The sequence below is a fragment of the Haliotis rufescens genome, unplaced genomic scaffold (genome assembly GCF_023055435.1).
Source record: "Haliotis rufescens isolate VD_foot unplaced genomic scaffold, xgHalRufe1.0.p SCAF_5, whole genome shotgun sequence".
NCBI classification, from domain to species: domain Eukaryota; kingdom Metazoa; phylum Mollusca; class Gastropoda; order Lepetellida; family Haliotidae; genus Haliotis; species Haliotis rufescens.
In genome coordinates, this window is record NW_025964223.1 from 52,276,098 (window position 1) to 52,300,096 (window position 23,999).

Sequence of the window (23,999 nt, forward strand, 5' to 3'; positions counted from 1 at the left end):
CTAAGCTTCGCTCGGGAACACCAGAGTAAGTCAGTACAGGATTGAAAACTGCCCCATAAGTATGTATGACAGGCTAGTCGGGTATTGCTACTTGTATATGTGAAAACAAAGTTATTAAAATGAATAGCAAAACTGATGAAAGTCACCAATAAACGTGTATAAGTGTTATATCGTCACTGCAAAAATAATGAGTGTTTGTCTTTAGTATTAACATTCAAATACTTGATATCTGTATTCGCGATATTGTCTGCGTTCCACCGGTGAGTAAGCGTTAGGCTTACTATCTCGTAGTATAAATGTTGCAAGAAATTGTATTTCTAAAGGCATCCCGATACAGTTTTTACGATGCATCACGTCTGCACTAGCGCTTGATAACAGCCTTGTGTTTGGGTGTTTCAGTAGTTTAAATTGCTGCTCTTGATATTGTTGATTAAACTTTGATACCATGAACAATATAAGGTTATATGAGAGTATGACTTTAGAACGGTAACATGCGTTAATATATATATATATATATATATATATATATATATATATATATATATATATATATATATATATATATATATATATATATGTGGTGACATAAATAGAACAATGAGTAGTAAGTCCAGATTAGTGTATAGGCAACATTTTATTATTAAATTCAACAACTCTCCTTTTAAGTCTTTTTTCCTGACTTTAAAGTAAATGAAAGAACAAATCGTCCGGAATACAATGTATAATTCTGGTGCACATCCATGTGACTATATGGCATACAATAAGCTTTCGGGTCCCGTTTGGATCGGTTTGGGTGGCAGCTTAGATATCCATAGAATAGGTTCATCTCGCAATCACCCATATAACTGGGGCTCCTCTTCAATTTAAATGGAGTTACTTGTTTCTTTCAAAACTATACAGTTTTAGAGACTAAGCATTAGTCTCAATAGACATCACCAGTATGGAATTTGAAACTAATCTGTTTACAGTGCTTAAGTGTCATGTACAAATGAGAAAGTTGAATCCCGTCAATTAGGCGGACGAACCTTAAAACTATTAGTAAGCATTAAAATAAGCAATATCGGGAAAATGTATGTGCATATAATATCTGGCATTAAACACCAAGATAACCTTCTACAAAAATAAGTTTTAAAAGCCGGTTGATATTCGTTTGCGTATTTGACGATTATATTACTTTAGAAAGTATAAATCCTATTCCTATACTCAGACGTTCCTGAGCCTTGCGCTTTCCTAATTATTTTGACTAAAATTATTACCGTTATCATTGTATTAGTTAATGGGAAATGCGTGCCGATCAAGTACGTGCCATAAATTAAAGCGACATTGTACGATTCCGAACTTATCAAGAGACTGTGTTTTTGAATCATTGTCAAATAGTGGTGACATAGTGGAAACAATACGCGAAATCGCGCATGCACAGAACGGAAAATTTGGACAAGGCATTTAGCAATCCGCATGCGCAGAACGATTGATTTCAGTACTTCCGCTAAGCGCTTCGAGTACAGCGTCAAACTCGGGCCTGTAATCTAACACGCGAAAACTGACCAATGAAATCTGAGAAGTAGGAATACCGGTAGACGCTGTTGCTTGATTGACAATGTCAATGAAGAAAGGGAGGAGCTTGATGATATCGTTCTCTCCCAGTAAATTCCGATGTCAAATAACAACGATGGTTTGAAAGCGTCCAAATAACGTCGTTTTTCCGTCCAATGACCATATACGGAAAAAAACGACGTTTTCGTGTCTGCAGTGTAATGTGTGCGTGTGTACAGGCACGCTGCTGGTAGGATGTACATTATGTAATAACATGAACAACAACTGTTATATGTAGCCATGTCAATTGCTTTTCTCAACAGTTTTAGACGTTCTTTTTCTGGTCTTTTGTTGTCTGCACATCATGGTCGTCAAACACGACCACCACATTTTGTTCTTTTGACGACTTTGATGAAAAAACGCAGTGATGTAGGTCACACAAACATCGAACATTGTGTCGACTTTGAGCTGCTGCAGTAAAGCACAACCTTCAATGACAGTACCTCCTTCTGGAATATCACAACACTTGAGTTATGCTCGTAATGTACATGGCAAGTCCTGATTTTGTGAAATTTGGCATTCATTATAACCTCAGACACAGTTGCAAACACAGAGCTGAAAACAGTTGGCGATGGGATTGGTTTGTATGTCTGGTTTGTGAGGCCAGACTATATACTATGGCCAACTTTAACTGCATTGGCCCTGTCATCAGCTTTGACATATGTTGCTACATTTCTGAGCTCTGATTTGACTCCGGTAAACGTTGTGTCTTCTGCGATAAACAAGAAAATTTGTCATGTCATTGTAATTTTTTGACTCGCCCAGAATTAAGTTCGCGATGATGGTCTACCCAGAATGAGGCAGAACTGTTGGTGAGCTGCCTCAGTTCTTCTGTTTACCTTGCTGCGATGTTGGCTGATCGTCAAGCACGGTCCTTGTAGCTGATGTTGATTTTTCCCTGCGTTGTTCCTGACCTCACGAGAGACTGCTCAATCACCATATCTGATCAAGAAACAGTCCAAAAACACATTTGTGTTTTGATGCACTGTAAACAGACCTTAGGACAGTGGTTTTGGGAGACACTCGCAAAGGCTGATAAAGTCCTGAATGTACATACAGACTGCAGTATTTAGTATACCGTATTCGACGTAATAAGCGCCCACGGCGATAATTGCTCATATATTGGCTAGTGAACAATCCCAATTAGCACCCCTTCCGATTGATCAGTGTACACAAGACTTATTTATTCGCGCATAATACGCACTCGTGTGTTATATGCACCCTTAATTTATGGGCAATTAAATTCTGAAAAAATATATCCGTCGTATATAAACATTTCTGTCTGTCAGCATAAACCGCGAAATTTATCTTTCAAATCTGTTTTTTTTTTCACCAAAATAATAATTATTCTAATAAGAGCCTCCTGTTTCTAATTTTGAGAGCGCCCTGGTCGCTTATTACGTCGAATACGGTAATTATTGTGTCCCATCGCGGCAAACCATATATTGGGATGTTTTTAAATAAAGAAGCCAATTAACAATTCTCCCTGCCCGGATGAACATGTGTACAGTGGATACAAAATTCACGGACTGCAGCCATAATTTAGCAGTTCTTGAGTCCGGAAATGTCTCCATTGATTCATGCACGTTATTCACTAGGTTCAATGCTTGTCCATCCATGTCCCCCTAATCTCCACTAGAGCTTGCAGGGTCCTTTGCAAGTTGTTTAACATTGAACATAATCCTATTTGATTGTGTTTTTTCTGATCAACATTGCGAGCTCAAATCACTAGGAAGGACATGGGCTGATGAAAGCCTCCAGGAGTCGTTTGATGATACCATCCATCAAGACAATTCTGCATAAAATCCAAGAGTACCTCAGGCACCTACATCTTCAGGGGGATGATAGAATTCACTGGATGGTTTGAGTTCAGATGGGAAATTATTTAAAACTCGTCCAAACTGTTCAACCTGTTTGACATCATTGTCTGCTTAATCTTTGCCATGTGTCAACGCGCATGTTGACAGGGAATTAGCCCTTTGGGGAATCAAGGACAAATTCGGCTTCGCCGTCCCAGAACGTTTTTTGCATAACATATAAACAATAAACAGCAAAAATACTCAATGAGCTGAATACCTGCTCTGACAACATAAACACAGCGATGAGCGGACCTTCAAGCTCAGGCATACATGAGGTGAGCGGAGCTTCAGCTCAACCTCAGGACGTTTCCTACGAGCGGCACATCCTGCTCGAGGTCGTCCCGACACCAGCACTCGGAATACCAAGCTGACTAACAGTGAAATGATAACACATATATAGAAAAACGAACAACAATGGACAAAGACTAAATGGCGTTGCTCTAGACATTGGACATAAGGGCGTGATGAACCGACATGGAGATGATCAAATGAGGCAACAAATGTCATACTACGACATATTAATTTCCGTTTATGGCACTATTAACGATGAAAAGACTTTAAGTGGGCATCAATTGGGAACAGATTATTCTTTCTGATTATGTCAAGACCAAGTTGAGTCAACTAGTTTTAATGGTGAGTTGATATGGTTTGCAGTCAGCTAAGAAGAGGAGAGTGTGGAATTGTCATGTCAATGCTGTGAATGTGATAGGAAATGGTGACACAGTTTGCTGAGTGCTGCCTTTGCGCTGCATCAGCCTTGTTACCGCACATGGCCTGACAGCAAAAACAAGACAGACGATGTTGTATTGTCTGGAAGAAAGATCTTTTTGTAATTCTAAAACTTCATATATAAGATATGTTTATACTATAACAGCCTGACAAGTGAGTGACTCGGAAAGTATCACAAGTTATTTATGTTTCGACTATATTATAGCTGGTAAAATGGCCTTGAATGTTATGAAGTAGTTCTTCATCCAATTACGTTCATCCCATCAGGACACTGACTGGATTGTGACAGGAACTCGACCAACAGGAAAATACGGTCGTAAAGGGGAAGTTGTGGTACGTATAGTGTATCAGATGTAATAGAAAAAATAGGTTGAACGCCCTCATGCGGAAAGTATTTCAAAAATGAACGTATTTCAAGGCCCACGCTTCAGTACCTGGATCATGCATAAAACCGAATAATACTGAACTATGTGTATGTGAAGTCATGTCTGAAAGGAGGCTGTCATTTTGTGAGTTTTTTAAGTGTTTTTTTTAATGATATAAGGCGGAGGGTTGACACGGATGATTCAGTGGACTTGAGAAGAGGTAAAGCAACAAACCCTTTACACATTGAATGGATTGAAGGAATGTGATTATTTTCTCCCTAAAGCTGCAACAATCTTTTTGGTATAGCTTGAAATGAGGCACCGTGACAGCAATATACTTTCTTTATATTTCATATGGTGAATTGAAGTGGTATGGTTTATGGACACATACTTTAGTCATAAGAAAGCGCTTTCGTTAGTCAACTCTATCTTTAAGCCTCAGCTCCAACTATCAATAGTTGTGGGTATATTTGGGTACATTAGGTACCGAGGGTGAACGACTCCAGTATGGTTTAAGTAGGTTTCGTTGTTCAAGTCTGCTTACGCGTGATTGTTCCAGTTCAAACATTAATCTAGCATTCAGTCTTTCACCTGCACACATGCATTTACACCTTGATCACATTGACTGACCACAACCGTATGTGTTTAAGTTGACCACTGCGATCCTTCTTACAGGTTGGTGGTATATGTTATATGCAATGTTAATATGTATTTGTACATATTTGCCTATTCAATTAAATGATTATTGTGTTCAAATATTTATATAAACAGAAAATTCTTATGGTCAAATAGTTTTCAACCATGTCAGTAAGTTTGTAAAGAATTTAAAGTTATCCAGCACTCAATATCTTCACCCTGCCTATATCCTTATTTGAGAATGAGGAGGTGAATGCATATTTACTTACTGTGTCTGTTCGCTCAAAGTTATCTATGTTTGTGTATTGCGTAAAGTGCTTTTACAAACAGGTTATGAGTATCACATGATGCTTGTTTGCTAACTAGTTTGACCCGAGTTAATAGGTTTCTATTTTGTATTTGAATGCAGATGCAATCATCATTTATCATCATGCTGAACTATTACAATGCCCTCGGTGCCTAGTATTGTATTCAGTATTTTTTATATGCGTTTAATAATGAATATCACACCATTCTGCATAAACCCTAATTCTTTATAATAACGATGCCTTCCACTTAAAATTGTAAATTAATACATACATGGTTGGACAGAATGTTTTGTATCCACACACATCTTCAAATTGCTTATTCGTGGCAAACTGAGAGGCCAAAGGCCCATTATTCAACGTATTTACAAGGTATGCATGTTTCTTCCAACTAAAATGTATGTTGTATGTACAATGCAATATTTTGTAACATTTGAGTTGGACTAGAATATGTAAAACAAATTGATATTTGGATAAGTTGTACACTTCTTGAGAATATACTTCTTTCTTAATTGAAAATAGACCCTACACACAAGCATAAAGTGGTTCTCATTTTCTACAACATTGAGATTACAAGATGTACAGTTATTGTTAGATTTTTCAAATATGCCTTTATAGATCTTTAAATCATAATAATCTGCTCGAAGTTTACAGATATTAGATATTCTTCGAGTACAAATTGTTGTTTGAAGAGAGAATAGGTATATGAACATATGCTATTTCTTAGTTTTTCTGTCCATATTTGCTGAAACAATCTTTAGCTCTTTCGAGTAATAATGACACAAACATCTTTATATTTCCAACGCCCTGATCCATCCATGCGTATCCAAGGCCTAACCTGAAAAGGGTGATTTTGATATTTGTTGCCCAATTATTATCATTATTGCGTGAGTGACTGGCATTTTGATCGAGATAGAATAGCTTGTTATAGGGTTTTACTGGGTACCAGATGGAAGAGTCGTTAGTTAAAACCAATATTTATACAGCGCTTAAACGACATTATAAACAATGGGTATCTGCCACATTCCCCAAGTACAATACCATTTGGGTCGGAGGATCGAAACCCAATTACGCGTTTACATGAATACTTTTTCTATACACTCATATTTTCGAGAACCCCATATTTCTGATCCATAAAGTAAAATTGGCATTATCTTTGTATCAAAAATTTGAAAGTATAAATTACAGGGCAGATTATCATATTTTAACAAACTTTGGGGGATTGAAATCAACACTTACATCTATGAACGTGTGTATTTATTATGAATTATATTATGTTTCAGCTCTGCAACCCGCGTCTGATCTTTACACCATCCTTGTTACGCAATACAGGTTCTACTACACCAAATCAGAACCAGTTTGGACAGTGCGGATTTCGTAGGGAGCCTTCAGTGCAGATCGAGATATATCTGCAGGCTGTGATTGGAGGATATTCTGTAAGGTTTTTATGTCTTTCAAATGTACATCCATCCAGTTATTAAAACTGACCCTGTTTTTCTATATGTAGTACTGTCTTTTTCAACATGATGACTTATGCTGAATGTGACCACAGCTATTTTCAAGTAGGTGACATTTGGTGCGAAACTGAGGGTGGTGTACTCGGAAAAGGAGCTGGCTAAGCTAGTCATTTTTAATATTTTTTTTATTGCTGCTCTAAGGTCAAACTGTGCACACACGTACAGGTAATAGCTGTTGAATGCTTAGTTATTTAAAAAAAATATAACGTTACTATAGAAGTCTATGCGAAAACATTTGGTTGTGTGTAACCTAAACACATAGGCAGAATATAGCCAATATAGTTGACGGGACGTGTGTGGCAGTGCACTATATGTAGCCATTAGTATACCAATTATTGTACCAGCTGTGCATTCCTGGAATAAGCTCTAACAAATTGGCACAAATACAACGTCAAAGTATGCGATATCTTTTCATTAGAATTAGAATTCTAACTCACCTCTTCATCTAGGGAATGCAACTACTATCTGTTACATTATGTACTAAAGAGTATTTTCAAGCTGTATCGTAATGTATGTTTTGTCCAGATATTACAGACTGACATTAAGCAAATAGTATCGACTAATATAAATCTCATATATAAGTTATAAGACTAAAATGCATACAATGTTGAAATTTCTTTAAATTACCAGTTATGATGCTGGAAACTACCAGAGGCAAAATCATCATCTTCAACATCCGCAGAAACATCTCCCCAGGAAATGAGATGAGGATGACGACGTCTGGGGAAGGATTCAGCTGACGGCATAGTAGTCCGATCGTAAATCCCAGAACCACAGAGACGAGTGTTGCTAATAGCAACGCATGTCGGCGGAGACATGCTAGGGCCTGCAAAAACATGACAATATTTAGGTATGAAATTAGACTTTTAATGAGTAACGCAGACGCAGTGATTACTTCGAGTAAAAGGAATACTTTGGATCACGATGCGCCTCATTTCAACAGCACGAACGTGACAGACAGTTTTTACAGTCATTTGCACGAAACATTAGCGAAACATTAATTCTAACCAATTAATAGCGTATCGAATACGCAACAAAAAACATGAAAACGCGCATCGTGCCTAGGCAATGTATATTAAACAGTCGGAGATTGGTGATTAAGGTATATAATAAAATTATTTTATCATAACAAACTTATTGATAAAAAAAAAATACCTGGTAACATGAGACAGAGTGACTCCCAAAAAGAGAGGTGGTGTAAAAATTCACAATGCCAATGTCGGGCATGTCTACTGTTTGCGTTGATACAGGCGGTGCATTAAAGACACTAGATGATTGAAAACAGCCCGGGGGTGTTGTTCCAAATGTCAACTGAGCTACCGTTACCAGCTGGTTATTGTCCTGTCGTAGGCGTCGGCCAATCTCTTCCCGGCCATGGAGGTACAGCAATGTTATGCTGCCTCCAAAAGTCTGTTACAACACGTGCAACGAGTGATCGGGTATTGTCCTGCTGCGACGTAATGTTACGTCGCTGCGTTTGCACAAAGGGTGGAGCATGATCTTGAAGGATGTCGCCCCAGTAGCGCACGTCATGTAAATTGTCATTAACAATTATGATGTATTGTGATACCACCCTATTCCATTAGACTCAGACACCCAGACTCTTCAAACGGACGATGTGAAGTGATAAAAGCGTCGCTAAAACATTCTGCCGGACATCTGTACACCCTTGCACGACCATAAGAGCTGTCCAGATGAAACACAGTCCCAGTCTTGTCTTCTGGGCGTCGGACCCTGTCTACACCGAGCTAGACGCATAGACTTCGATTTTCTGCAAGCCGTGTTTTAGCTAAAAAAATCATTGTGTGCTGTTCTCATTCAAAAATAACGTGTATGCTACCAAGAAACACGCAAACATCCAAATTGTGCATTAACATGCAAGTGCAAATTGTAAATCACGACCTTAAAGTCGAGGAGATGTTGTTTGTGAATATATACTGTAAAATGCATTATTTAACTTCAGAAAAAATATTTGTATTGAACTTTATATGAAGATACTCTTTTCCGTTAGTACTGCTTATCCACTGTGGCAGCGGTTCGTCAAATGTTTGATGTTGTAATGCCGAGGTATTTGGAAATTGAAATTACAATAGTCATTATGTATTTATTGTCCCAAATCAATTAACTGAGATGATCTAGCTTCATATATCTAGTTCCAATGGTTGTTAGTTTAATGCCACATTCACACACTTTTCACTGCTATTTTGCCCTTTATGTGAAATAGAATCTGTTTCGGCAGATAATCGTGGCAGATGAGTCACTGGCGTTGGCGTTTTATAATTATATTCAATTAATGAGATCTTCGTGTGTGCATCGTGCAAAGCTGAAAACAAACCATATGTGTCCGTCTGTCTGCACTTACGAAGGAAATGGTGAAAAAAGGTATAAAAAGAAGGCTCTGCTTTGAGATAGTACCGGGACTACTATGTAATCGGCTCGAGAATATCCAGCCATCCTACGTATGTATTCATTATTGCAAGTCAAAACCATGACGAAAGCCTAAGCTGAGTAGACACTTCCTTGAAAAGCAGACTGCCTTCAATGTGTGAAGGATACAATGCCTTTCCCTGAAGAGGGCGATCCTTTTGTGCTAGGATGAATGGTCCTACGTGGACGTTGTACTAACTGTCAAAAACACACACCCATTATAGAATCATGCTGTGGCGTACGGGACATCATCAGCGTTATCAAGCGGTGACCATCAAACGAGTAAGTGGTATATTTTTTACATCGAACGTGTGACTATCATTGTATCTAGATTATCAAGTTTATAAAGTCAAAGCATATGCATTTTCTTAAGAAAGTTTTCGTTAAAAACTTTAATATACAGTTTATGGCAAAGACAAAATTGTTATGGATGAGCAACTTCTTTAATACAATTGGGCGACGTTTCGGTGTAGATTCTAACACCGTTATCAAGCAAATGATGTACAAACTAGGTATGAGCATGATATATATACATAACAATAGATAGATGTTTATATAACAGAAAAGGTTGATGTACACTGATTGATAAGGTAGTTATGATAAGACAAGTTTATACAAAAGATAGGGTTGGTGTACAGTGATTGATGGTTAAGGGATAAGCCAGTGGGAAGATAATAGTTCAGTATTGTTTTGGCAAGCTGATTTTGTCTTAGTTACCATTCCAACTTCTAAATGCCACTCATTGAAGTTATTCAGTTTATGGTTGGGTGGGAATGACCACCACGTGCACGGGCTCAGAATAGCATTGTATCAGTATGATCGAAGTGCCAGATTGTAATTAAAAGCTACAAAACCATTTCCATATCGTTACTAATCACACGTTCACCCAGATGGTGGAAGGGAATAATAGTTCATAATAAACAACTTTGTTTTTCCTCGAATGGCGTGAGAATGAGAAATATTTCATGCTGTAATGAGCATTACTCCAGTTCCAATATGTAATCGAGACTGCACCAGACACACCTGGCTGTTTGACAGTTCGATCAACACTGCTACCATCGGGGTAAGGTGATTCCCTATCTGTCACACCCGATCCCCATTCCAAACGTTTTCTTTACGACACTCTCTGACCGAGACTGAATTGTGACTTTATTGCAAATTTGTCACCAAATTTGATTTTGCTATATGTTTTCATACGCCAACTTGATTAATATGCTTCCACAACGCTGGTGCGAACCCCCGCACTCCCACTCTGGACTCGTTTATACGCTCAAACTTAAAGGATAACGTACCTTCATTCTGTTGATCCTTTGCTATCCTTTGCCACCTTACTGGTTATCAGCTCAGGAGCTCGAGAGTGAATGCTTTATCAGAGGGCGTATGAACAGGTTTAAATGGTATACATTCAAACCGTCGCAGTGGGAGGTAAGCAATGTGTCACATGTGTTTGCATGCGCTCACCTAGCCTCACGCTCGGTCGCTCAAGCAATGACAAGTGTCAGAATAAAGCAAGCTGAAATGAACGAGCAGAGTAAAGGTGAAGAAGATTTTTGATTGACTTGTTGGGCTCTAGGCAAACTATTTCAACTGAAGCTGCAATTTCATTTATACTGTATATCTTGAAATTAATGCGTCTCCAAATAAATAAGACTGCTGACACCAAGCCAACAATGCGACTCAATATCAACGCGACTCCCCCACCCCCACCCCATCCCCAATGGAATGATACATATCCTTACCTTAATCCAATCAAACAGCACCACTTATTGGCGCCGAGTAGAGCATTTACGTAAAAAAATAAACGGTGTTTTCCTAAAAGCAACACATAATATACATGTTTATTCTGTTAATAAAGGCAATAAAATAATGTACATGTTTGTGAAGGGCCCATACAATCTGTAAGTATGAACTGAATATATAAGCAAAACCATGTAAATCATAAATAGCATCATGATATCAATCACAGGATTGTCTGGTCCAGACTCGATTATTTACAGACCGCCGCCATATAGCTGGAATATTGCTGAGTGCGGCGTTAAGCAATAAACAAACAAACAAACATAAATAGCAATGACTCGGCAAATGTAAATATTATAAAGTGCTAATTTACATATTGAAATGCGTATCTCAGCTGGCCAAATCTAGCCAAATTAAGCGTAAAAATATAACAGTTCATGAGAAGAATAAAGGAGCACACCAATTAAATACAAGAATACAAGAGTACTCAAATTCAAGCGTAGCCAGGACAAGAGTGCAGGATAGGGTTTTAACGTCCTAAGTTAATCACCTGCACAGGTTATTGTCATTATATACACAATGTTCTGTTAGATACGCTGGACACAAACAGAAGGAAAAGAAACAGTTAATGGAGTCTTGCTTTCCATTCATTCAGTTTTCCGGTTTAGCTGGAGGTATTCAACAGAATGTAATGCATCTGACGCAAATGCATTTTTAAGTAAACTTGGGTAGTTCGTTTTCACTCACTGATCTAGACCCAGTTATACATAGATCTGGGTAACCCACTGTAACCATTGAAGAAAACCCAATGTTACACTTGAAGAAAAGGAATAATTTCAAAAAAGATATCAGTTACATTTTTTTAATATAATACACATAAGCATTAATTAAACATCACCTGTTTCAAAATGCAATTCCGACACATAATGAGTGAGTGAGTGAGCTGTGTTTAACGTCGCTTTTAACAGTATTCCACTTATATCACGGCGTGTCAGCTTAATGTGGGAGGAAAGCCCGAAGTGATGCAGGTCTCAGACGTTTACCACTTCGGTGAAACCAACGAGCACGGGTATGGTGCTGACAAACCTAGAAACGTAACGGGGCGAACCGGGATTCGAACCCACAATCATAGGTTTCTGGCGTACCGAAGGGACGCAACTCTGCACAGCGAATCGCGGCGCCATAGACCACTGGGCCACCTTTGGAACTACCTTTGCCCCGACGTGAGAGCTTGAGACCATCTATTTCAAAACGTGAGTGAACTAACCCATGCCCTGAACCAGGAATGGCAGAGGTTTCCAGTGTTGAAATCACGTCTGAACAGCAGCATGAGGAGACGCCTCGCTAATGTCATCTGTGGGAAGGGCGGATATTCCAGATACTTATTGCAGAGTCAGTGGTGATTCCTACTAGGCTGACAATAATCGTTTTTAACTGCAAAATGTGACCGTCCGCTTCTTGGTGAGGGCTGGTTGCTAATACGTTTCAGCATTGCTGAATGAACGTTTTTAGTATTTTTCACACAACGCCAATACATCGGTACCGAATACCACCGTCAAATTTATTACTTGTGTGATGGTAGCACCAGACATTCTGTTTATCAGTTTACTACTCTATCGCCGTGTTTCGCACCTGCCAGTTTTGAATGGAACACTGTCAACACTGTCACAAATTGAACTGTAATCAGGCTACGGTGAAGTTAAAGTAAGCCAACACGTTGCCCACTGGCCTGTATGTGTGAACAGCTCTCTCGAACGCAACCAGAGAACTGCTATCTCGAACACGACCAGTTGTTCAAACTGAACATACAGGAGGTTGAGTATTTCTAACTGCAATGGCTGGGTAGAAATGTGCCGGCGGTGATGACGTCGGGATGAGGTCAAATTTTATCAGGACTCCTGAGGAACCTGGTGTCACCAAGAACTTTCTTCAGTGGAAGATACTCCACCTTGCTTTGTGGCAGGACCAGTTTTACCTTGCTTGTGACAAGGCAGGTGTGGGAACCCCCAGACTACATACAATCACAATGAACAAGACAACCCGGTATTAGAGGGATAGTCAAGATGTACATGTATTTACTCTTCTTGAGTGTTTACATTCATGGCGGAAGCAGCCGTCGCGAGGTTCCCAGAATTCCCTGCTAAGGGAGCAGTTATTACGCTTAAGTGGAAATCACGGGGAGTGGCTTATTGTTTAAACTGTTACTCTATGACAGCAGGACACGTGCAAACCTTCATTGACAAAGGCGTGGCACATCCAGAAACTTCGTGGCAGGATTTCATCTTGGCTCTTCTTGAATGAATGGTATTGTGTATGGATGACCTTGTGTGATCTGTGAATACATTTTCTGTTGTGTTAAACAGTAGTCGTGTTGTCCTTTTCTGTGATGGTGCTGGTCCGTGACAGGATATTTCTGCTATATATAGAAAGGGTTTTGTCGCTATTTTAGTGTAATGTAAATGGCTTTGTTAACTGTGAGAACACGTCAACAATAATAAGTTTTTTTACTCTGTCTATGTCTTGCAACATGTCACAGCTAAAATTCTTTGACGATTACAATCACATGAGTGCACACTTCAGCATAAGCATTCATCCACATCAATATGTACAGTTTTAGACATTTAAAGGGAGAGTATGTCCACGGTTCTGTGTGTTTTTAAATCATGCATGACCTAATGTCCCAGTTTGACGTCACATGCCCGTTTCACTTCTCAAAACAAAGCAATAGAGATCCGCACATCAAAGCCGGCCAGGCAAGCACAGAGCAGAGTAAACTGACTTCAGTAGCGCTTTTGTATCAGAGGCAAACTGAAGAGAAATATTGTGTTTTTCTTACGAATGAGTTACGAAATATTAATCACTAGCTTGATAAGATAAGAAGCCAGTGTTTATCAAAGCCTAGATTACAAAATAAATATGCCTCGGTCGTATGAAGCCAATGAGGCCATCATTCCTCTGTCACATCGTCACATCTCACAGTCCATTTATGTCTTTTTCGTCTGTTGGACGCTGCGTATTTATCATCCACGTGATGTCACCGAAGCCTTACGATGAGCTAGCGATAAGGTCAGTTTGACATGTAAAGCTATATTTTCATTCACCAGACTGTCGCAGTTCTAGCAGTATGTCTATATAATTATGCAAACCAATATGAAAAGCGCACTTAAAGGCTTGCATTAGACAAGTCTGTTCTTATTTCAGAGTAAGTGCGTTTGTTACAAGCAAGAGAAAAGTCCGTACACGTGACGAGCCTACACCCGTGGTGTGGTCACTGGAGCAGAAACTTCTGGAGCGGAATAAATCTTGATAAAATAAGTGGTATTAAACTAAAATGGTCGCTTGCACATAGTAGCCGTTTTCGCCAGAGAAATCGGTGCCGTTTTAGCCTGCACCCTGTCACACCGTCCGATCCCCATTCCAAACGTTTTCTTTACGACACTCTCTGACCGAGAGAACATGTAAGTACACACATTCAAAGTCACAAAGCAATAATTGAATTGTGATTTTATTGCAAACTTGTCACCAAATTTGATTTTGCTATATGTTTTCATACGCCAACTTGATTAATATGCTTCCATAACGCTGGTGCGAACCCCCGCACTCCCACTCTGGACTCGTTTATACGTTCAAACTTTTAGGATAACGTACCTTCATTCTGTTGATCCTTTGCTATCCTTTGCCACTTTACTGGTTATCAGCTCAGGAGCTCGAGAGTGAATGCTTTATCAGAGGGTGTATGAACAGGTTTAAATGGTATACATTCAAACCGTCGCAGTGGGAGGTAAGCAATGTGTCACATGTGTTTGCATGCGCTCACCTTGCCTCACGCTCGGTCGCTCAAGCAATGACAAGTGTCAGAATAAAGCAAGCTGAAATGAACGAGCAGAGTAAAGGTGAAGAAGATTTTTGATTGACTTGATGGGCTCTAGGCAAACTATTTCAACTGAAGCTGCAATTTCATTTATACTGTATATCTTGAAATTAATGCGTCTCCAAATAAATAAGACTGCTGACACCAAGCCAACAATGCGACTCAATATCAACGCGACTCCCCCACCCCCACCCCATCCCCAATGGAATGATACATATCCTTACCTTAATCCAATCAAACAGCACCACTTATTGGCGCCGAGTAGAGCATTTACGTAAAAAAAATAAACGGTGTTTTCCTAAAAGAAACACATAATATACATGTTTATTCTGTTAATAAAGGCAATAAAATAATGTACATGTTTGTGAAGGGCCCATACAATCTGTAAGTATGAACTGAATATATAAGCAAAACCATGTAAATCATAAATAGCATCATGATATCAATCACAGGATTGTCTGGTCCAGACTCGATTATTTACAGACCGCCGCCATATAGCTGGAATATTGCTGAGTGCGGCGTTAAGCAATAAACAAACAAACAAACATAAATAGCAATGACTCGGCAAATGTAAATATTATAAAGTGCTAATTTACATATTGAAATGCGTATCTCAGCTGGCCAAATCTAGCCAAATTAAGCGTAAAAATATAACAGTTCATGAGAAGAATAAAGGAGCACACCAATTAAATACAAGAATACAAGAGTACTCAAATTCAAGCGTAGCCAGGACAAGAGTGCAGGATAGGGTTTTAACGTCCTAAGTTAATCACCTGCACAGGTTATTGTCATTATATACACAATGTTCTGTTAGATACGCTGGACACAAACAGAAGGAAAAGAAACAGTTAATGGAGTCTTGCTTTCCATTCATTCAGTTTTCCGGTTTAGCTGGAGGTATTCAACAGAATGTAATGCATCTGACGCAAATGCATTTTTAAGCAAACTTGGGTAGTTCGTTTTCACTCACTGATCTAGACCCAGTTATACATAGATCTGGGTGACCCACTGTAACCATTGAAGAAAACCCAATGTTACACTTGAAGAAAAGGAATAATTTCAAAAAAGATATCAGTTACATTTTTTTAATATAATACACATAAGCATTAATTAAACATCACCTGTTTCAAAATGCAATTCCGACACATAATGAGTGAGTGAGTGAGCTGTGTTTAACGCCGCTTTTAACAGTATTCCACTTATATCACGGCGTGTCAGCTTAATGTGGGATATTCCAGATACTTATTGCAGAGTCAGTGGTGATTCCTACTAGGCTGACAATAATCGTTTTTAACTGCAAAATGTGACCGTCCGCTTCTTGGTGAGGGCTGGTTGCTAATACGTTTCAGCATTGCTGAATGAACGTTTTTAGTATTTTTCACACAACGCCAATACATCGGTACCGAATACCACCGTCAAATTTATTACTTGTGTGATGGTAGCACCAGACATTCTGTTTATCAGTTTACTACTCTATCGCCTTGTTTCGCACCTGCCAGTTTTTAATGGAACACTGTCAACACTGTCACAAATTGAACTGTAATCAGGCTACGGTGAAGTTAAAGTAAGCCAACACGTTGCCCACTGGCCTGTATGTGTGAACAGCTCTCTCGAACGCAACCAGAGAACTGCTATCTCGAACACGACCAGTTGTTCAAACTGAACATACAGGAGGTTGAGTATTTCTAACTGCAATGGCTGGGTAGAAATGTGCCGGCGGTGATGACGTCGGGATGAGGTCAAATTTTATCAGGACTCCTGAGGAACCTGGTGTCACCAAGAACTTTCTTCAGTGGAAGATACTCCACCTTGCTTTGTGGCAGGACCAGTCTTACCTTGCTTGTGACAAGGCAGGTGTGGTAACCCCAGACTACATACAATCATTTAATAAACAAGACAACCCGGTATTAGAGGGATAGTCAAGATGTACATGTATTTACTCTTCTTGAGTGTTTACATTCATGGCGGAAGCAGCCGTCGCGAGGTTCCCAGAATTCCCTGCTAAGGGAGCAGTTATTACGCTTAAGTGGAAATCACGGGGAGTGGCTTATTGTTTAAACTGTTACTCTATGACAGCAGGACACGTGCAAACCTTCATTGACAAAGGCGTGGCACATCCAGAAACTTCGTGGCAGGATTTCATCTTGGCTCTTCTTGAATGAATGGTATTGTGTATGGATGACCTTGTGTGATCTGTGAATACATTTTCTGTTGTGTTAAACAGTAGGCGTGTTGTCCTTTTCTGTGATGGTGCTGGTCCGTGACAGGATATTTCTGCTATATATAGAAAGGGTTTTGTCGCTATTTTAGTGTAATGTAAATGGCTTTGTTAACTGTGAGAACACGTCAACAATAATAAGTTTTTTTACTCTGTCTATGTGTTGCAACATGTCACAGCTAAAATTCTTTGACGATTACAATCACATGAGTGCACACTTCAGCATAAGCATTCATCCACATCAATATGTACAGTTTTAGACATTTAAAGGGAGAGTATGTCCACGGTTCTGTGTGTTTTTAAATCATGCATGACCTAATGTCCCAGTTTGACGTCACATGCCCGTTTCACTTCTCAAAACAAAGCAATAGAGATCCGCACATCAAAGCCGGCCAGGCAAGCACAGCGCAGAGTAAACTGACTTCAGTAGCGCTTTTGTATCAGAGGCAAACTGAAGAGAAATATTGTGTTTTTCTTACGAATGAGTTACGAAATATTAATCACTAGCTTGATAAGATAAGAAGCCAGTGTTTATCAAAGCCTAGATTACAAAATAAATATGCCTCGGTCGTATGAAGCCAATGAGGTCATCATTCCTCTGTCACATCGTCACATCTCACAGTCCATTTATGTCTTTTTCGTCTGTTGGACGCTGCGTATTTATCATCCACGTGATGTCACCGAAGCCTTACGATGAGCTAGCGATAAGGTCAGTTTGACATGTAAAGCTATATTTTCATTCACCAGACTGTCGCAGTTCTAGCAGTATGTCTATATAATTATGCAAACCAATATGAAAAGCGCACTTAAAGGCTTGCATTAGACAAGTCTGTTCTTATTTCAGAGTAAGTGCGTTTGTTACAAGCAAGAGAAAAGTCCGTACACGTGACGAGCCTACACCCGTGGTGTGGTCACTGGAGCAGAAACTTCTGGAGCGGAATAAATCTTGATAAAATAAGTGGTATTAAACTAAAATGGTCGCTTGCACATAGTAGCCGTTTTCGCCAGAGAAATCGGTGCCGTTTTAGCCTGCACCCTGTCACACCGTCCGATCCCCATTCCAAACGTTTTCTTTACGACACTCTCTGACCGAGAGAACATGTAAGTACACACATTCAAAGTCACAAAGCAATAATTGAATTGTGATTTTATTGCAAACTTGTCACCAAATTTGATTTTGCTATATGTTTTCATACGCCAACTTGATTAATATGCTTCCATAACGCTGGTGCGAACCCCCGCACTCCCACTCTGGACTCGTTTATACGTTCAAACTTTTAGGATAACGTACCTTCATTCTGTTGATCCTTTGCTATCCTTTGCCACTTTACTGTTTATCAGCTCAGGAGCTCGAGAGTGAATGCTTTATCAGAGGGTGTATGAACAGGTTTAAATGGTATACATTCAAACCGTCGCAGTGGAAGGTAAGCAATGTGTCACAAGTGTTTGCACGCGCTGACCTGGCCTCACGCTCGGTCGCTCAAGCATTGACAAGTGTCAGAATAAAGCAAGCTGAAATGAACGAGCAAAGTAAAGGTGAAGAAGATTTTTGATTGACTTGTTGGGCTCTAGGCAAACTATTTCAACTGAAGCTGCAATTTCATTTCTACTGTATATCTTGAAATTAATGCGTCTCCAAATAAATAAGACTGCTGACACCAAGCCAACAATGCGACTCAATATCAACGCGACTCCCCCACCCCCACCCCATCCCCCACCCCCACCCCATCCCCAATGGAATGATACATATCCTTACCTTAATCCAATCAAACAGCACCACTTATTGGCGCCGAGTAGAGCATTTACGTAAAAAAAATAAACGGTGTTTTCCTAAAAGCAACACATAATATACATGTTTATTCTGTTAATAAAGGCAATAAAATAATGTACATGTTTGTGAAGGGCCCATACAATCTGTAAGTATGAACTGAATATATAAGCAAAACCATGTAAATCATAAATAGCATCATGATATCAATCACAGGATTGTCGGGTCCAGACTCGATTATTTACAGACCGCCGCCATATAGCTGGAATATTGCTGAGTGCGGCGTTAAGCAATAAACAAACAAACAAACATAAATAGCAATGATTCGGCAAATGTAAATATTATAAAGTGCTAATTTACATATTGAAATGCGTATCACAGCTGGCCAAATCTAGCCAAATTAAGCGTAAAATATAACAGTTCATGAGAAGAATAAAGGAGCACACCAATTCAATACATACAAGAGTACTCAAATTCAAGCGTAGCCAGGACAAGAGTGCAGGATAGGGTTTTAACGTCCTAACTTAATTACCTGCACAGGTTTTTGTCATTATATACACAATTTTCTGTTAGATACGCTGGACACAAACAGAAGGAAAAGAAACAGTTAATGGAGTCTTGCTTTCCATTCATTCAGTTTTCCGGTTTAGCTGGAGGTATTCAACAGAATGTAATGCATCTGACGCAAATGCATTTTTAAGTAAACTTGGGTAGTTCGTTTTCACTCACTGATCTAGACCCAGTTATACATAGATCTGGGTAACCCACTGTAACCATTGAAGAAAACCCAATGTTACACTTGAAGAAAAGGAATAATTTCAAAAAAGATATCAGTTACATTTTTTTAATATAATACACATAAGAATTAATTAAACACCACCTGTTTCAAAATGCAATTCCGACACATAATGAGTGAGTGAGTGAGTTGTGTTTAACGCCGCTTTTAACAGTATCCCACTTATATCACGGCGTGTCAGCTTAATGTGGGAGGAAAGCCCGAAGTGATGCAGGTCTCAGACGTTTACCACTTCGGTGAAACCCACGAGCACGGGTATGGTGCTGACAAACCTAGAAACGTAAACAGGGCGAACCGGGATTCGAACCCACAATCATAGGTTTCTGGCGTACCGAAGGGACGCAACTCTGCACAGCAAATCGCGGCGCCATAGACCACTGGGCCACCTTTGGAACTACCCTTGCCCCGACGTGAGAGCTTGAGACCATCTATTTCAAAACGTGAGTGAACTAACCCATGCCCTGAACCAGGAATGGCAGAGGATTCCAGTGTTGTAAATCACGTCTGAACAGCAGCATGAGGAGACGCCTCGCTAATGTCATCTGTGGGAAGGGCGGATATTCCAGATACTTATTGCAGAGTCAGTGGTGATTCCTACTAGGCTGACAATAATCGTTTTTAACTGCAAAATGTGACCGTCCGCTTCTTGGTGAGGGCTGGTTGCTAATACGTTTCAGCATTGTTAAATGAACGTTTTTAGTATTTTTCACACAACGCCAATACATCGGTACCGAATACCACCGTCAAATTTATTACTTGTGTGATAGTAGCACCAGACATTCTGTTTATCAGTTTACTACTCTATCGCGTGTTTCCAAAATATAATAGCGCTTTTGTATCAGAGGCAAATTGAAGAGAAATATTGTGTTTTTCTTACGAATGAGTTACGAAATATTAATCACTAGCTTGATAAGATAAGAAGTCAGTGTTTATCAAAGCCTAGATTACAAAATAAATATGCCTCGGTCGTATGAAGCCAATGAGGTCATCATTCCTCTGTCACATCGTCACATCTCACAGTCCATTTATGTCTTTTTCGTCTGTTGGACGCTGCGTATTTATCATCCACGTGATGTCACCGAAGCCTTACGATGAGCTAGCGATAAGGTCAGTGTGACATGTAAAGCTATATTTTCATTCACCAGACTGTCGCAGTTCTAGCAGTATGTCTATATAATTATGCAAACCAATATGAAAAGCGCACTTAAAGGCTTGCATTAGGCAAGTCTGTTTTTATTTCAGAGTAAGTGCGTTTGTTACAAGCAAGAGAAAAGTCCGTACACGTGACGAGCCTACACCCGTGGTGTGGTGACTGGAGCAGAAACTTCTGGAGCAGAATAAAGCGAGCAGAGCAGAGTCAGCTTGGGCTATTGATATGTCAGCTATTGTTTACAAACAAAGCTTCAGCAAGGTCGATTGCATGTCCCTTTTATTAAAACCTTTAAGAAAACACCTTACATAATCATAAGAAGTAGTCGCCAAAGGCAGTCTACCGTATACTCCCGTCAACATAATAAGCATGATTTATGAATTACTACATCGTATATATATATATTGTTCTGAAGAGACCCTGCCTCAAACGTGTGCGGAGTGATGTAACGGATTATTTATTACAATAGTTTAACTAACTAACTAATTATAAATAATGGCATGTTAACATGGTCAAGAATATATGTTACAAAAAGAACACACATGTATGACCAATCTATACACTACATATTGATATAGTAAAGAAATTAGAAACACTCGTGGTCAAACACACATGGCAATACTATTTGTCTGAAGTTTATATCATTTATATAATTGAAAAATGTACCGCTCAAACTTGAAACATAAAATCAAAATTATGACAATAGACGAATACACCCAATTATGCTGTTACTCTCACAGACACAAACACACACACACACACACACACACACACACACACACACACACACACACACACACACACACACACACACACACACACACACACACACACACACACACACACACACACACACACACACACAAACACACACACACAAACACACACACACAAACACACACAATAGGTGCTATAAAAGTACAAATCTCAATGTACAGTTTCAGGACGGTTCCGTTGGCCATGAGGTCGTGCCAGCAAGCTTTTTACCACCAGTAAATCATAAGGTTAATGTTGAACATAATTACAGATCGGTGTTTCCTCTAGGTTCGTGACATTTGTAGATAGCACCGTCATCGTGAACAGAACACGTTCCATTTTAATTCTGGAAACCCAATAGTCCAGAACTCTACGGTCTTTGCCCAGTCTCGGTCAAAGGTATTTACAAAAATAGACATGCTGTTTTCATGGGAACATACTAAGGAAGAAAAAATGAAAAATAAATTGTTCAAACACTCAATATTTACACAATGTCGCCCATGGGCCTGCCTATGGGCAAAGTGTGGCCCATGGGCGAAGAGTGGCCCATGGGTAGGTCCATGGACGAGAATATGTTCCTTTACTTAAAACTCATGTTTTTGTTTCGTAAATACATAAATGTATTTATTTCAAGTATCATGACACAAAATTTAAGTCCTTTTAACTTAATTCAACGATTTTATAGCGATATTGAAATATTTCGCCAATGGGGGGAGAAAAAGGTTTTGCCCATGGGCATATTTATCTTTGCCCAAAACTCATGTTTTTGTTTCGCAAATACATACAGGTGTTCTTACAAGTTTTATGGCACATAATGTAATCATTTAAACATAATTCAACTATTTTATAGCGATATTGAACAAAATTCTACCCGATGTCAAACAAAAGCCAAACTCATACTCAAATGAAGGGAAAATTGAAAGTGCTATCTCACGCCTCAGACTCGGTCACAAAAAGCACTATCACAAGGTTTGTTCATCTTGCAATCAGGCTGCTTGTACTGGTCCGGACTGATGCCGATTTATAATGCTAGCACACTGAGATACCATGGCGCAGTTTAACCTGAATACTCCACTCAGACACAGTATACTGACTCCGAGCCGACCAGTCCTTGATTAAGCCCCTTCATGTCGAGCGCCAGACAGGGTTGCAACAAGGACCATCTTTTAACGTATTTTGGTATGACGCGGCCGGGAATCGAATCCCGGACCTTCCGCTCTCCGGGCGGACGCTCTACCACTAGACCACGGAGGCGGTTCATAACACGATTTCAGTTGCAAGGCTTCGATACCGGTAAATATCATTTGAAGCCGCTCAGATAATGGTCCATTTGTAAGTGAGTAATGCATAAATTATTACACTCTTTCTCTGTAGAGCCCGTGTTTATTACTGTGTGTTTCAAACGAAACGCAATACATGTGTATAAAAATCTAAAAAAACACAATTTAGTAATAAAATAATTAATTTACATAAACTTTGCACATTATCTAAATTCCTAGTTTAAAAAATCATGTCGCTTGAGAATATAGTCAGCTAGTGTTGTAATGAAATCAGTATGACACAAGCACTATATTATATACTTTCTATATATTCGTCTAAATACATACAATATGCGACATTATTTGTCCTGTCACACGACGTGCTCTCTACTACATGCACATGGCTAAATATAAAGCCGCTTCAAGTAAACACATACATTCTCACACACGTAGCCCTAACATCCCGGCGACCACAACCACCAGTGCGTTTGAATGTCTTTATGATATCTTCGCCTCTTTTCAAACTTTCAAATTATGTACAGAGGCTTTCAGTTACTTTGACGCAGTGACCTTCAGAAAACGCTGGAGTCAAGGACGGAGTGGGTGAGAAACTGTAAATGTTTATTTCACAAATGGCTCATGAGAAGAAAACATATCATTAATACACACACAGCTCAGGGTCAGGGGTGGGGGTTGGGGTTGGGGGGTCGTTTTGAAATACAGACGTATAGAAGTTACAACTGCAAACTGAAGTAGCTACTCCTAACAGAAACGATTTTAGATTCAGGTGGTATATCTTCCCGAGGAGTGAAACTGTCTTGAATTTGTGTTCACGAGGAAACGTTTACATTGCTACTGTTAGTTTTCACATATAAACACCACAATAGTATTGCTAATCGTCAATATCAAGTTGTGATCCCACTTGGTAGCAAGCTGATCACGATCTCTTGGGCATATTTGAATAACTGAAGAAGATTGTTGTGGCAATAAGATTTGTTTGTTTGTTGTATAAC

At 39.3% G+C, this 23,999-nt stretch overlaps 1 protein-coding gene across 3 annotated transcripts in view; it reads right to left on the reverse strand.

The window, feature by feature from the left end:
- The window catches only part of LOC124126501 (excitatory amino acid transporter-like), a 36,124-nt gene extending 17,445 nt beyond the window's left edge, over nt 1-18,679 (reverse strand). Inside the window, exons 1-2 of one of the 3 annotated variants that reach the window (XM_048383904.1) lie at nt 18,549-18,679; nt 7,632-7,830 (exon numbers count right to left, since the gene is read on the reverse strand). In XM_048383904.1, the coding sequence (XP_048239861.1) occupies nt 7,632-7,830; nt 18,549-18,554 (205 nt within the window). In that variant the 5' untranslated portion in view covers nt 18,555-18,679. Of the gene's footprint in view, nt 1-7,631; nt 7,831-10,723; nt 10,876-14,816; nt 14,976-18,548 lie in introns of those variants that run through there. The other 2 variants (XM_046489959.2, XM_046489949.2) reach the window with 2 other exon arrangements.
- Nucleotides 18,680-23,999: the final 5,320 nt, after the last annotated feature.